This window comes from Tyto alba, unplaced genomic scaffold (assembly GCF_018691265.1).
Source record: "Tyto alba isolate M040663 unplaced genomic scaffold, T.alba_DEE_v4.0 Super-Scaffold_3, whole genome shotgun sequence".
NCBI classification, from domain to species: Eukaryota; Metazoa; Chordata; class Aves; order Strigiformes; family Tytonidae; genus Tyto; species Tyto alba.
Genome location: NW_024881304.1, coordinates 19,221,492 through 19,235,099, shown reverse-complemented (window position 1 = coordinate 19,235,099; position 13,608 = coordinate 19,221,492). Strand labels below are relative to the sequence as shown.

At 44.1% G+C, this 13,608-nt stretch overlaps 1 protein-coding gene across 5 annotated transcripts in view; it reads right to left on the bottom strand.

The window, feature by feature from the left end:
• Positions 1 to 13,608, bottom strand: part of GRM7 (glutamate metabotropic receptor 7) — a 303,547-nt gene that overhangs the window by 18,939 nt on the left and 271,000 nt on the right. For 2 of the 5 annotated variants that reach the window (XM_032995412.2, XM_032995409.2), the window contains exon 10: positions 7,354 to 7,446. The exons of 2 other annotated variants lie outside the window; for them this stretch is intronic. In XM_032995412.2, the coding sequence (XP_032851303.2) occupies positions 7,376 to 7,446 (71 nt within the window). In that variant the 3' untranslated portion in view covers positions 7,354 to 7,375. Of the gene's footprint in view, positions 1 to 2,536; positions 2,552 to 7,353; positions 7,447 to 13,608 lie in introns of those variants that run through there. One more of the 5 variants, XM_032995410.2, reaches the window with a different exon arrangement.

The following is a 13,608-nucleotide window of genomic DNA, read 5'->3' as shown; positions in this document are numbered from 1 at the left end:
GGCTGTAAAACCATTGCATGGGAACTGAAGCAGAGCTTCTTCATACATGTTTTAATTCATTACAGAATTTTTAAAGGAAGTTGGGTTTTGTGGTTTGTTTGGTTTTGTTTTTTGGTGGTTTTTTTTGTTTGTTTTGTTTTGTTTTTAAATGAAAAATGGGAAAATTATACCTCGTTTTGACAAACAGGAAAATAAAATGTGTATCTCAAGGCATGTGTTACTGACTGCTGCTGAGTAGAGCTGGGCAGACCAATGTGTGCAAGAGAAGAAATCCCTCCCTAGTCCCACGGAGCTGAAGGAACTGGTGGACACCAGGGAATGGTGACCAAGCGCCAAATCTGAGCATGATTACTGCACTTTACAGCCCATTAGAAATATTTTCCTTCCCAGAATATTGTATCTCAAGTGTTAGCTGTTCTCTCCTAAAATCTCTTTTCTAGCTCCTTCCAGTCAAACTATCCACACTTTTCTCCTCAGCGGCCAGACAACGTTGCACGTCTGAGTTTATAAACCTTTTCTGGGCTGGGAAGATTCCTGATTATATCGAGTCAGGTTTTGCACCTGAGGTTACAGAGCACGGCTGTTCTTGGAGACACTGTTGTTATAATTACAGTAGCAGTAACAATGAAAAGAACACACATCCCAAAAGCTGCAAGATGCAAATGTAATGCTTCCTATTGCTTGGGTAGGGGAGAAAAGAAATGTGACTCCAAATATTGCAATGTCCTAGGCTGGGGCGATTCCAGTGATTTCAGTGAAATTAAGCTGAGAATGTCAAGTCTGATTTCATAATCCTACAACTCTTTATCTGAGTCACCTCATTAACACAGATGAGGCTGTGAGAGCACGTAAGAGACTACAGCAAGCTGCCACGTGAGACTGGCATCAAGTGAGTCCTGTCAAGGTGACATTTACTCTGCTCAGGAGAAAGGGAGTCATTAGAAATATACGGAAGAAAAAAGAGCCAAAAGTCTTTGTCTTTTCCCTGCTATTACAGTTTATGAATTTGACAAATTCTCCCTGAGAGGATGTAGCGACTGGTAAATTAGTCAAAGGGGGAACTCGGCACTACTGAGTTTACTAGGCAAAAAAATGAGAGGGACTGGTCCATGAGGTGTAAAAATATATGCTGACCCCTCGTCTGAATTTCCGAAGAAAAAAGATCACATAAAAAGACAAACAATGGAACAAACAAGGAATATGAATACTAATAAACTAATTAATACTCGTTTGTGTCTCACATACATCTAGCTACCTAGCTTTTAATATCCAAAGCACTTATAGCCATGAATAATAACAACTAGCATTGTTCAAACATCAAACTATAAGGTGACTGTTTAAGCGCATAAAGAATTCCAGATTTTAAAAAAGGAAGCAGCCCAACACTCTTCTGCATATTTACAAGTCTTGTATCATGTAAGTCATGAAAGGTGTGAGACAGCCTGCAAATTAATTACTATGGGAGCATGCAATTATGTGAACGTATTAAAGTGCATCATCAAAAGTAGTTATTTTGAGATGTAAAAAAGAAAGTAACACGATCCTCAAGCGTTCAGATGGAGGGGACCTGGCACAGGCTCCGGGAGGGACCTTGCTGCACCTGGAAGCTGAAAACCCCTCAGGGTCTCATGGCACCTATGGGCTTGTTACTGTCCCACTTAGAGTTTTTCCAGCAAAATTTCCTGGCCATGGAATAATATTTAAAAAAAAAAAAAAAAAAAGAAAAAAGAAAAAAAAGATCTTGTAAGTAGCTGGAGTCCAGCTCTTCTTAACAAAGTCAAAAGGATGAAGGCTTGGCTTCCTCTGACCTACCTTTAGGTCTCATTCAAGTTACAGTTGCAAAAGACTTATTTCTGAGAGGATTTAAATGAAACCTTTAAACAACATACACTGCTCTCAGCTGTACAAAGTGCTGTCATGGCTTAAAAAATATATACCCGTTGTGAGGGATACCCTTCACAGTTTGAAATGTCATGAGAAGAGTCTAACCTTGCATTGCCAAAAGGATAATTGCAGAGCGTCTTGTATCACTCACAAGATGGTTAGGGAGAGAATAATTTCTGGCATTAATTTGGCTGCTGGGTAACAGGATGCTGTCATGGATATATAAAACCTGAAGGAAAACATTGATTCAAATGGATATTGAGACCTTGAGAAACTGGTAAAAATTAAAATGCAAATTGAATGTGCAAATGCAAATAGAGGGAGGAGGAGGAATTACGTTCTTGGAACAGAAGTCCTGCTTTTACCTTTTTTTAAAGGAGAAACCTGGAGAAAGCAGCTGCCGTGGCCCCTTGCTGGCGGCTGCAGGGATGAGGTGCTGCTCCACTGCTCTGCCCTGAACCCCCGGCCATGCCGGGGCACAGGGCTCCGAGCACAGCACAGGAAAGGGAACTCACCAAACCCAGAGAACTTGTCAGAAACATCACATTTAAGTTTCACTCATCACCCTCCGGAGCACACCGAACTGTATTTTCTTTCCAGCACATTGGTCTTAAGGCACTTTAGTCCTGCATGTCTTCATCTGTTTAGAAGCTGTATCTGTATAAATCTTTTCGTTTAAAAAGTAAATAAGACAATATCAAAGCTGCAAAATTGTACCTGTGGAAAACAGGTCTCATTACAGATACCCTTTGGTGTGTACAAAATTAATGGTTGTTCAGGTGTTCAACCTCATCAAATGCAACTGGACTACAGCTTGGAAAATAGGTCCTAATAAGTGATTTCTGGAATAAAGACTTACATGCCAGTTTCCAGCTTAAATTGGCAAAAGCACTGGAGTGCAAAGAGCCTAACGGCACGTCGAAGGAACCTGGGCGCTCAGAGAGGCGTCCCTAGCAGGGAGGGATCAGGGGGAAAGCGGCTCATGAGAAAAAGTTTGTGGAGATTACAAGAAGAGGGAGGTGAAAAAAATCACCTCTGAACGTTAGCCAACGGAAAATAAAAAATGCACCTATGGTTCATAGCATGGCACAACAGCAAATCGTGTCACTGCTCCAGCGCTGCTCCCGGCACAAGATCTGGGGCTCCGCACCCGCAGAGCGCCCGGGCGGTGCAGGGGCCACCCCCAGCATGACCCAGCCCTCGATCAGCCAAATAAAGTGGGATCTACATTGTCAATAGAATCATTTACAAATCAGGGAACAGGAAACTAAATATTAGGGACTAATTCGGGGTGTTGCCTGGGCTCATTTGGATGTACCTCTGTGCAACAGTTTTAAAATAAGCATATTATAATTAGAAGAAATGTTTAGTTTTTCAGTAAGCTGTTCTAGAATAAATAGATGCAGTGAAGACCTGTCAAAGTCTTTTGCTTATCAATTTAAAATTCTCATTTCTTAGCAGTCTCCACTGAACAGAAAATCCTTCGAGTGAGCTTAAACACGGAGCACTTTTTCAGGATGAAACTAGCCAGATTTAAAATGAAAATGACGCTTCAATCTAGAAAACAATTATTCTATATCACATGTTCTAAGACGTGATGAGCTGCATAACGTCACATAGTTTGGACCCAAAGCTTTCAAAGAGCTGCCAGGTCCCCAGAGATGCTGCTGCTGGATGGTGTAGGTGGCCCCGGGGGTCCCCTGGTCTAACTGAGACTGCACACAGGAGCAGGGCAGGCACAGAAAATCCTCAGTACTAGAAGGTAACTTAAACTATTTACATCTTTCAACATGAGCCCGAGATCAGTTGGAAACCGTATCACGACATACCACAACAGCTTCGTTATTGCATAATCTAAGCAATTGCAGATACATATTCTAGGAGAGATATGACCAAGAAACATAATGACTTCACTCAACATGGTGCTGCACAGACCTTATCAATGATCTGATCGCTTTGCAGTCACCACGGAAATGCCTCTGCATACAGATCAAGCAAAAAACATGACTTGCAAAGCAACTGAAAACCTTTTGGAAGCAGCACAGTGTGCCCAAGCCCTGGGAGGAGAGCCCCCGCCTTGGACTGTGGCTGAGCTACCCGCACTCCTAATGCAACCATAATTGTTTAACAGCCTGAGTGGTGGTATTTGCCTGCTCTGTATAAAAGTCAATCCTCCCAGCTCTGCCCTTGCAGAGAGGTGCAACGATTGGCATTTCCAAATGAATTCAGTTAGTACTGGAGATCTGCTCATTGCCCAAAGCAGTGCGCAGGACCGGCTTTGGGGAACCCCAATGTGAATGCAAGAGGAGAGCAAAGTTCAAGGATCTGCCAGCTGCAGCACAAAGTTCAGAAAACATTTCTGCTGAGCGGGTAGCTGCTCCTCTTTGTGTCCTTCTAACCCTTTGCAGATGAGCACTGCAGCACACAGCTAAGGTGGAAAGGTGAGCTGCTGTTTGAAAATCTGAGGCCAGAGCCTCAGCTAGTATCGATTGATGTTTCTTCTTTAAAGCAATGGGACCACTGTGGTTTAGAAATGTTCAACATCTGGCCCAGATCGAGTCGAAGTTCAGCAGAAAAGACAGACAAATGATAAAAGGTTGCTGATGAGTTGCAGTGTTTCACCATTATTCCTGCTAGAACAGCTTTAAGTGCTGGAGGACCATCAGGACCATTTTGTTGCACCAAGCAACCGAAATAACAATGTCCAGTAATAGTAATACAACCAAAAAAACAGGGGGACTGTGTCTATTTAGTCTCTCCTTGACTGCTTTTATAGATGTTATGACAGACTTAAGAGCACAGCAAGCTCATGGGCATCACTCGGATCCTTCCTGGAGCAAAAACGTAACCCATGTCATGGTTTCCTTTGTCCTTCTTACACTGAAGTGAATCCCGGTCAAACAGTATGTATTCTATACATAGAAAAGTGCTCAGTCACTCCAGTGCGCTGAAGGGACACGCCGAGGAAAGCCACAGTCTTTGCACCAGCTTAGAAGAAGACTTCCCCGACCTTGGCACGAAGCGTCGGGCTGCCGCCCGCGCCGCGTTACGGTCCTTGCCCATCAAGCCCAGAAGGCAGCAGAAGGGAGGAACGGTCTTGCTGGGACTTACTGGGACGTAGGTGATCCCATCTGCAGGGCGGGAACGTCTCCCCCTCACACCCAGGGGAGCACACGGGCACGGGGGGCACGCCAGCCCTGCCGGGGGGGGGGGAGCTCCCAAAGCCCCAGGGACACCTCCCGGTCTTTCAGATGCCACAAGCACTTGAGTCACCGGACGGGCTCTTCCTTCTGACCTGGGAGCATGTTGCTTGGCGATGGGCCAGGGGAAAAGCGCTGCGGGTATTTCTACGGAACCAAATGTGACTTTACAAGCGCATTTGCTGGTTCCTCGCCGCGTTCAGGTGACTGACAATTTTTTTTTCCCTGACCCAGATACCGCGGAGAGTTTTTCAAGCCTTGTATTTTCATCAGTCTCAACAGTAAGGAATTCCTATTTGTCACTCACAGGAAGCAATTTAAAAGCATTATAAATGCATCTCTCCGCACATCGCAGCAGAAATTGATACAGTCAAGTAACGGCTTAAGCACTGTGTTCATACCTACATACAAATATGTTACTAGCAAAACAACTGTCAATTTACAACGAAGATGATGTTTCCCTGATATCATTGCTTTGCTTTTAATACAGTATATTGTTTCTTGCTGGGTTTTGTTTTGTATTCCTGGAAGGACGAATCAAAACATAGCAACCAGAGCTACAGCAACCAGCCCAGCTGCAACAGAAACACTCTGGGGTGAGAAATGGAAAACAATACCTGATGCAGAAGGGCACTGATGTGGGCAAGACCATCACAAGCCCGAACCATCCTCGACCGTAGCTTTTGTCATAGCTTGCTGTGTCCCAGCTTTTAAAATCTGCTTCAAAAACCTGACTGGCCAATCACTTTTTCTAGGACTCCGATGACAAAATTATTTGTCTGCTTCTGCAGATAGCAATTCCTTACATTACACAATAATGTTATGTGGGAAAAGGAAGTTTTAGAAATCTGTGTGAGCTCCTAATTATTTTAATTTTAAATGTTTTTTAAACCTTACAAAAAAAAAAAAAGTCGATTTATCCTGAGATTTAGGGTGTCTTCTATCTCTCCTGTTCTTCTCATCTCCTTCCTTTAGCAATTTCATCTTCACGTAGTCGCTCTTTACCCTTTCACATTTGATTTGTAATAATACTTTGAGTGGCCTCTTCTCTCCAACTGCTTTGTTATATTTCCCTCGACACCAGCCACCATCAACCTTTCTGACTCCGGCCCTCGGGTGAGGCAGGCCATCCTGATGTTCATAAAGAGCTTCACACCTTAAATAAGGCTTTCTGCCTGAGCTGTGTAAGTTAGAATAACGGGCATGATTCAAATACAATAAAAAGTAATTTGAACACTTCACAAGAACTCGAGCTGAATTGAAACTGGAGCTGTGGCAATTTACACCAGCTACAGATATTAGTATTTTTTTCCCTGTGACTCAGAGACTCAATTCAAGCAACATTGCTACCTTTGCTGATAGAAGTTCTCACCTATTAGGGATCAGCTAAACATTCTGAAGGCTGCACACAGCAATTTCTTCTAGCACCAACTGCACAGCACTGCCGTGACCAGGGCAGCACTGTTCAGACCAGGGCAAAGCCCCGGAGGAGAGGGCAAAGCTGTCTGAGCACACACACGGAATTGCAGATATGAGAAATACTTATTAGTGGTTGTTAGCCATTTGTCTCCAATATCAAATGTGTTCCTATTCCTCTCATTTCACTAGAAAAGCGGTAATTCCTGGCTGATGAAGTCACAAATACAAAACTAGCTCACAAGATCACCACGTAGGCAGTCACAACACTCAGAAAAAGCCGGCCCTCAAAAATTGTTCACTCGTAGTTTTACAGGAGTGGTTGCTGGGATCACCCACAGTGAAAAAAAATATTTTGCAAAATTTTTTAGAGCCATTTATAATTTTACAGTAAAGAATATTGCTCACATGTTAGCAAATGTTACTTTTATGCTGCCAGGCAACCCTGCTGGTAAAGCTGCTAGAAATGACTCAGAAAACACTTTGTTAGTTGTTAGATCAGATTACCATAATTAACATTTGATCATTTGTTTGTTCCTTTTTTAAATTGTTATCGAATATCTACGTCTTCAAAGGCCTTATTGGGATCCACCTCCACTGGTGGGAAGTAGAAGACCACCAGTCTCTTGTTTTGCACAGGGATTAAAACAATCACCCCAGTCCTGGGTCTCCCCTTCTCAAATCAAGCCCTTCCCATGGGAGCTTGTAGTAATGGATGTGTGAACAATTTTTAAGTTAGATACTTGCTTTAACATAGCTGCACTAATGCACATTCCTCATTTATTTATGTATATAATAATAATCACAATAATAATATGAGAAAAAAGTAATAAGAAGCTAGATTTTTCCTTACCTTTTTGGAAAGCAGGCAAAAGCTATACAGTAGGTGGAAGAGTGTACCAAGTAACAGATTTTTGAACACTCTTTCTTACTGGTGGTATGCAGTCTACAGGAAAAGTAAATACATTGGTATGTATAATACGTCTGTTCACAAGAAACTCTTCAAATTTTGCCCTGTCATGGAGGCCATGACATTAATCCAACTGAAGAGCTCAGATTAGAGCAGCGACAGTGGAAAGCTGAGAGGCAACACTATATGAAATTAACTCTGGGTTAGAAATAAATGAACCAGTTCACAGAAGTTCAGGTACCTCTGAACATGGGAGCAGCTGCTCAGAAAACAGCAGGCCTGGTTGATTTTCTTTTCTTTTCCTTTTTTTTTTTTTTTTTTTTTCCTTCCTCTCCCCTGAACAAATGCTGCAATATTTTGACTGAAGTTTAAAACTCCCCAATCCTTCCTCACCTATGCAGTCACTCTCAGGTTCCCCAGCACCCATAACCATTTTAATTTTTTCCTCAGAAAGATGGAACAGGCAACATCATGTCAGTGATGCTAAGGATGAACAGGAATGAATACATAAACATGCCAGGGCCCAGCACGGGAGCATTTGCACAGTGGGGTCTGCATGAATATGTCTGTACAGCTGCTGAGCCCTTGTCCTGGGTTGAGTGAGAGGTGGAGTTTTTTGGTGGCGGGGGGTGGCTATTGGGGCCGCCCCCTGTGAGAAGCTTCTCGAAGCTCCCCCAGCTCCAAGTCAGCTCCACTTCTGTTTGGGAAATTGAGCCAATCGGCTGCGCCTCTGCGATAACGTATTTAAGAAGGGACGTGGTGACGGGCAGTGGGACTGGTGAGGAGGAGTTGCTGCAGCTGCATGAACACCAAGGTCAGTGGGGGAACGGAGGAAGAAAGGAGGGGGGAGGTGTGCCGGAGCAGAGACCCCCCTGTATCCTGTGGGGAGACGCCAGGGCGGCCCCCCCTGCCACCCATGGAGATCTACGGTGGAGCAGACATTGATTTATGGCCTGTTGTTCCTGCTCAGCTGATCAAGGTGCTGTGCCCGAAGAAGGCTGGGGTCTCATGGGAAAAGGCAGCCCTGCTGCTGTAATTCAGGGCTGGGAGGATTGCAGCATGCGGGGGTGTCCCACGCCGGAGCAGCTCGGGAAGGGCTGCAGCCGTGGGAGAGAATCCAGTCGGAGGAAGTTAGTGACCCATGACGGAGCAGTGTGGGGAACGCTGCAGCCCGTGGGAGGAATTCATGTCAGAGAAAGTTTGTGGAGGACTGTCTCCAGTGAGAGGGGGACCACGCTGGAGCAGGGGGAACAAATTCCAGAAGCTCCCCCCACCGAAAATGGCAGAAGCAACAGCACTGCCTGCACCCCCCATACCCTGCCCCTGCGCCACTGGGGGAGGAGGTAGAGATATCGGGAGCAGAGCTGAGCCCGGGAAGAAGGGAGGGGTGGGAGGAAGGTGTTCTCAAGATGTGGCAATGCTTCTCACTGTCCTACTCTGTTATGTGTTGTTAGTGTCTGTAATAAATGTATGTTCTTTTTTTCTTCCCCTAACGAGTCTGCCTTTTGCTCGTGATCATAAAGGGGGATTTTTCCCCATCCCAGTCCTATCTTGAACCCCAAGCCTGGCTCTCTGTCCCTTCTCATTGCCGGAGGGGAAGGGAGAGAGAGGTGCTGCATTGTGGTTGGCTGCCAATCAGGCCTAAACCACGACAGCCCTCAAGGCACCTTCTAACTTAAAAGTCCACAAAATTGCAACACTACTGAAAATTAGACTGAAAGTTACAGGTTTTTAGACCTTAAGGTTTTCTGGCTAGTTCGTGGTGACAGCTTTCCTTTGCCACTTCTCAACAAATCTCAGCTCCTCGGGGGAAGCTGTCTCCTCCCGTGATCTGCTCCACCTTCCCAGCATTTGTTTGTCACTTCGATGCCCCCGCTCTTTGCCGCAGAGAAGCTGCACACCCCCTGCGCGCTGCTATTTACTCCTGGGATGCTCTGCACTACTCATCTTGATCTCAGAGCCGTTCTCATTGACGGTGAGGTCTTTCCCATGAGACTGGAAATGGGGACACTGGAAGATCAACACTCCCTGTGCTGCCAGGTCCCAAAAGATCCCATCCCCATTCCTGCAAGAAAGCATCTTCCCAGAAGAGCTGATCCCAGGAGGCACCGGGCAGCTCGGCTTCCTTCTCATGGCTGCTTCAAGAGGGAAAGGTGGGAAAGCAAAGGCCCTTCCAGTGAGGTCTGCCGGTCCAGCTTACGAGAAGCACAACCTCCTCACTGCTAAACAACCAAGATGCTGATTTCTCCGTCGCTCTGTTTGGTAAAACCATGAATTAATACAGGTTGCTAGGGAAAAGGAGTAATTACATGTAAATTTCCATATAAGTGAAGTATGGAGAGGTTCAAATAGTCTGACACTCTGCTCTTGCAGCAGAAACACGAGCAGAAGCACTCACTATCTGTTCAACTTCAGCCTTGGTGAGAAGCGTCTTCTCAAATAGTGTGAAAGTCGACCAAAGACACCCGAGAGCAGAATGAACTCGTTACATGGATGGAAGCTGCTGTGTACCATTCTGCTCATCCAAATCTGCCACAAGCATGTATTAGCAGGAAAAAGCTGTGGAATGGGCAAAAGCGTGCACATGCCAGATGGCAAACTGGAAGGATTAAGAGAGTTTTCATAAGTAACGCGGTTTTAGGTTGAAAAGCTTGGCCTTAATATACCCCATTCAGCAAGAAATCCCTCCCAGGTCATGGCTGGGGAGCTCAGTTTGTGAAACTTCTTGCTGCCCATATATCCTAACAGGAAGCTGCAACACAGTGAGTCCTTATTCCTCCTGATGGGTGGGATACAAGGTCACTGCATTTCAAGTGATTTTCCTTCCACGTTAATGCAGTTTCTTTTTTTTTTTTTTTTTATTATACTCACACTAAAACGCCAGTGCTTGAGCCCAGCTCTCCTAAGTGCTCTGCACATTTTTTTTTTTCCGAGCTCAGATTCCTGCAGCTCACCTGAGAGTTGTGTGCAGCGTTTCCACACGATGCTCAGCACCGCTGCTGAGGACCACCTGCTCTTAGGAAGCCACTCAGATAATTTATAGGCCTTCCAGTTTTACATGCACATCTTCAGTTCATTAGGTATTCCTTTAAAGGTCTACTAAATCACACAGGTTTTTTTCAAGGCTATTTTTCTGTAAAACCATCCACATCTTGCTCTTGTGTATATAAGTAGACAGGCCATAAATCTGGGCTTAGTCACCAAATTCCCCAATGTTTGGAGGTACATGAATCTCATGCTGGTGGCTCAGTGTTAACTGGTTCTTAGGAGATATGAAATATTTGTGTATTTTCAATAGAAATGACAAGTCCAGTCTCCAGTACCTGAGCAAGCCATAACAACAGAATCACCAGGAAATAGAATAGAAAATCAAACTGGAAAACCCAACTGTACTTTTCCACTTGTGAGAAAACACTTGCTAGCTCAGCCCAGTTGGCTTCTATGTTAGCTTTGCACAGTGCTGATGAGTCTCAGACTGATCTTTTAATCCCCTTCAATTAATTTACTCTCAGCCTGACACGGGGGGTTCCAGAGGAGCTGTCGCAGGGCTCCCAGCCAGAACTGCCTGTCCCCAGGCTCCTCGGAGCAGCAGGTCACAACCAGGACTGTGCCGGCTGCTGTCGGGGGGGTCAACACCAAGTTTCAAAAGACAGGTACTGAAAATACATTCTTTTTACTTTCTTTTGGAGGAAGATATTGGAGACTTTAAAAAATAGCGCCGGTGAAAGCATCTGGGGCAATTTTTTATTCACATCTCCTCTTTCCAATTGGTAAAATTCTGAAAATTTCCCCATCTGCTGAATAAAATATTTTTTGAAGTTAAATTGCTGTGAAAACATCAAAAGCTTATTTATTTATGGACACCATATTCAGAATTTCACTGAAAAAGAAGTTTGGGAGTTTTGCTTGGACAACATAGCTCTTTTTGAGCACGTTAATAAGGTTTTAAATTTTTCCACCTGAAAATGGGACTGTAGGCTTTTTTTTTAACAAAATACTAGATTTTTCTTTTTTTTAAAAAAAAAAGAAACACAATTCAGGTATTCAATGAATTACTTGTACAGACATACATGCTGTTTGATGTCTGATTAGGGGGCTGATGGACAACCTAATGAATGCTATAGGAAAGCTCCTATTAACTGTAGTAGTAGCCTACGCTGGGACTAAATGTACCCAAATACTATAAGTACAGCAGTAGTTTATTTCATTTGATTTTCTAATAATTTTTATTAACACACATACCCAGGGAATGAACTAGTATTAGTAGGTGCAGCTGATAATATGAACAGATGGTACTATATAGATAAATAATTAAAAGATTTAAAAGAAAATTTCTTTTCCAAACCATAAAAAATTTAAAAGCTCAGTACTCAGAGAAAGACATATAAATTAGTACTCCTGCACATCTCCTGCCTGGCTAGGCTGAACAAACAAATTTCTGTGCTTTAGAATCCTAGATGTAAGCAAAGGAGTTCACAGAAGGCATTCTCCCTTCACGCACAGGCCTTCTGAAGTGGTGAGGGTCTCGCCCCCAGTGCACTTTACCCCAGCATTAAATCAGTGTTAACAAAACCGGGCCTGGAGCCTGGATGTCTGAGGCAGAAGCTGGTAGATCTCAGCAAACAAGGGGATTTTGTCCCTTACTACTTCTGCCTCTTCAAAACATATTTTACTATATAGTCCTGGCTGAACAAATGTTGTGTTTATCAGAAATATGGGGATTTAAGTGAGCAATATTTCTATTCAATAAACATATCTCCTTCCCAGGGAAAGATCTGACTGTTATTTGGCAGGGGGGAAATACTCTCAGAAGTCTGAAAACAGCAAGAAGACGCAGCACAGGAGAATGAGACCAGGAGGGGGAAACCCAGAGAGGGAACCCCCCAGGCTGTCACTCCCGCAGGGGTCTACCTCTGCTTCTACACTGAACATTTCACCGCCAGAACTTGTACATTTTTCTCGTTGTTCAAGTCTTTGAGTGGGAATTTGTAGATTTTGATTTTTCTGGGGGAGAAACTAATCCCAACTCATTTGACCAGAACACCAATTAGTGAAATGCAGTTCAGCAACACACACTCACCTGCCCTTTCCCAGCTGTCTTTCAAGTGCCCCTTCCCTCCTTCTTCCTTCCCGCCCTCCATCCCCAAAGGCCTTTTCCAAGGCAGCCGCCCAGGCAGCAAACCCCCCCGAGCCCCTGGGAGCAGCAGCACCACAGCACTGGAGATAAAAAAGGGGATCCCTCTCCGTGGGCTCTGTCATCAGTGACTGGACTTGGCAGAGGACTCTGAAACTCTCGCTGGGTAATACCCCAATGCAGAAAATACATTTATTTCCTCTTGCAGGGAGGGCTCTGTTCAGTATGACTGGAGGAGGCATAATACGGTCCTTAATTTATGAGAAGCATTTCCTTACTGTCTTATGTCAGAATCATAGTTCAGACAGTTCAGTTTCCAAAGACAAATTTTGTTTTTTCAGTTATATTTTGTATACCTGCATGATAAGACACCAGAGAAAAATACTCAGGGGGTGAATAAAGGGAGGAAAAGTGCTGTGTCAATAATTTGCTGGCTGTTTCCACTTTGCTTTGACAGCAGAGTTTCTGCTTTGAGGCAGATATTCAGACGGCAGTTAATAGACAAGAAGTGGCAGGGATTTCAGCAGCAAATGGATGAACGGATCATGGGCAAGGAAAGGGCATTTCCCCACATTCAGATCTGTTTTTCATAAAAACTGCAGACATGCCTAAACCTTTCCAATATGCTACAAAGTTGTGCAGCTGTCTCCTTCCTCAACTCCTTCCAGATTCAAATGCAAATCAAATTTGATGGCCTCAGTATGTAATTTTATGCTACAATATACCATGCTATGCACATTAAGGAAACTGGAAGCATTATTTCGATCTATTTTCCTTTTAAATCCGTGGCAAGATTTGCATTAGGACCGGATAAAATCCTTAAATGGGAATCCTCAAGGATTGTGAGATTTTTGCAAAACATCTTTGCAAGAAACAAAATTATAACTCAGGTTAGCAGAGTTATCAATGAGTTCGGTATTTGACCTTCCATCCATCCTGGAAACTGTACCTGCCAGGGTTAGGAAGGTTTGAGTTTGACACAGACTGAAGGATCCAGAACTCAAGCGTGCTGCTGATCTCTCACTCGCAGAGGAGGGTAAGGAGGAGGAGTTACTCACAACTTT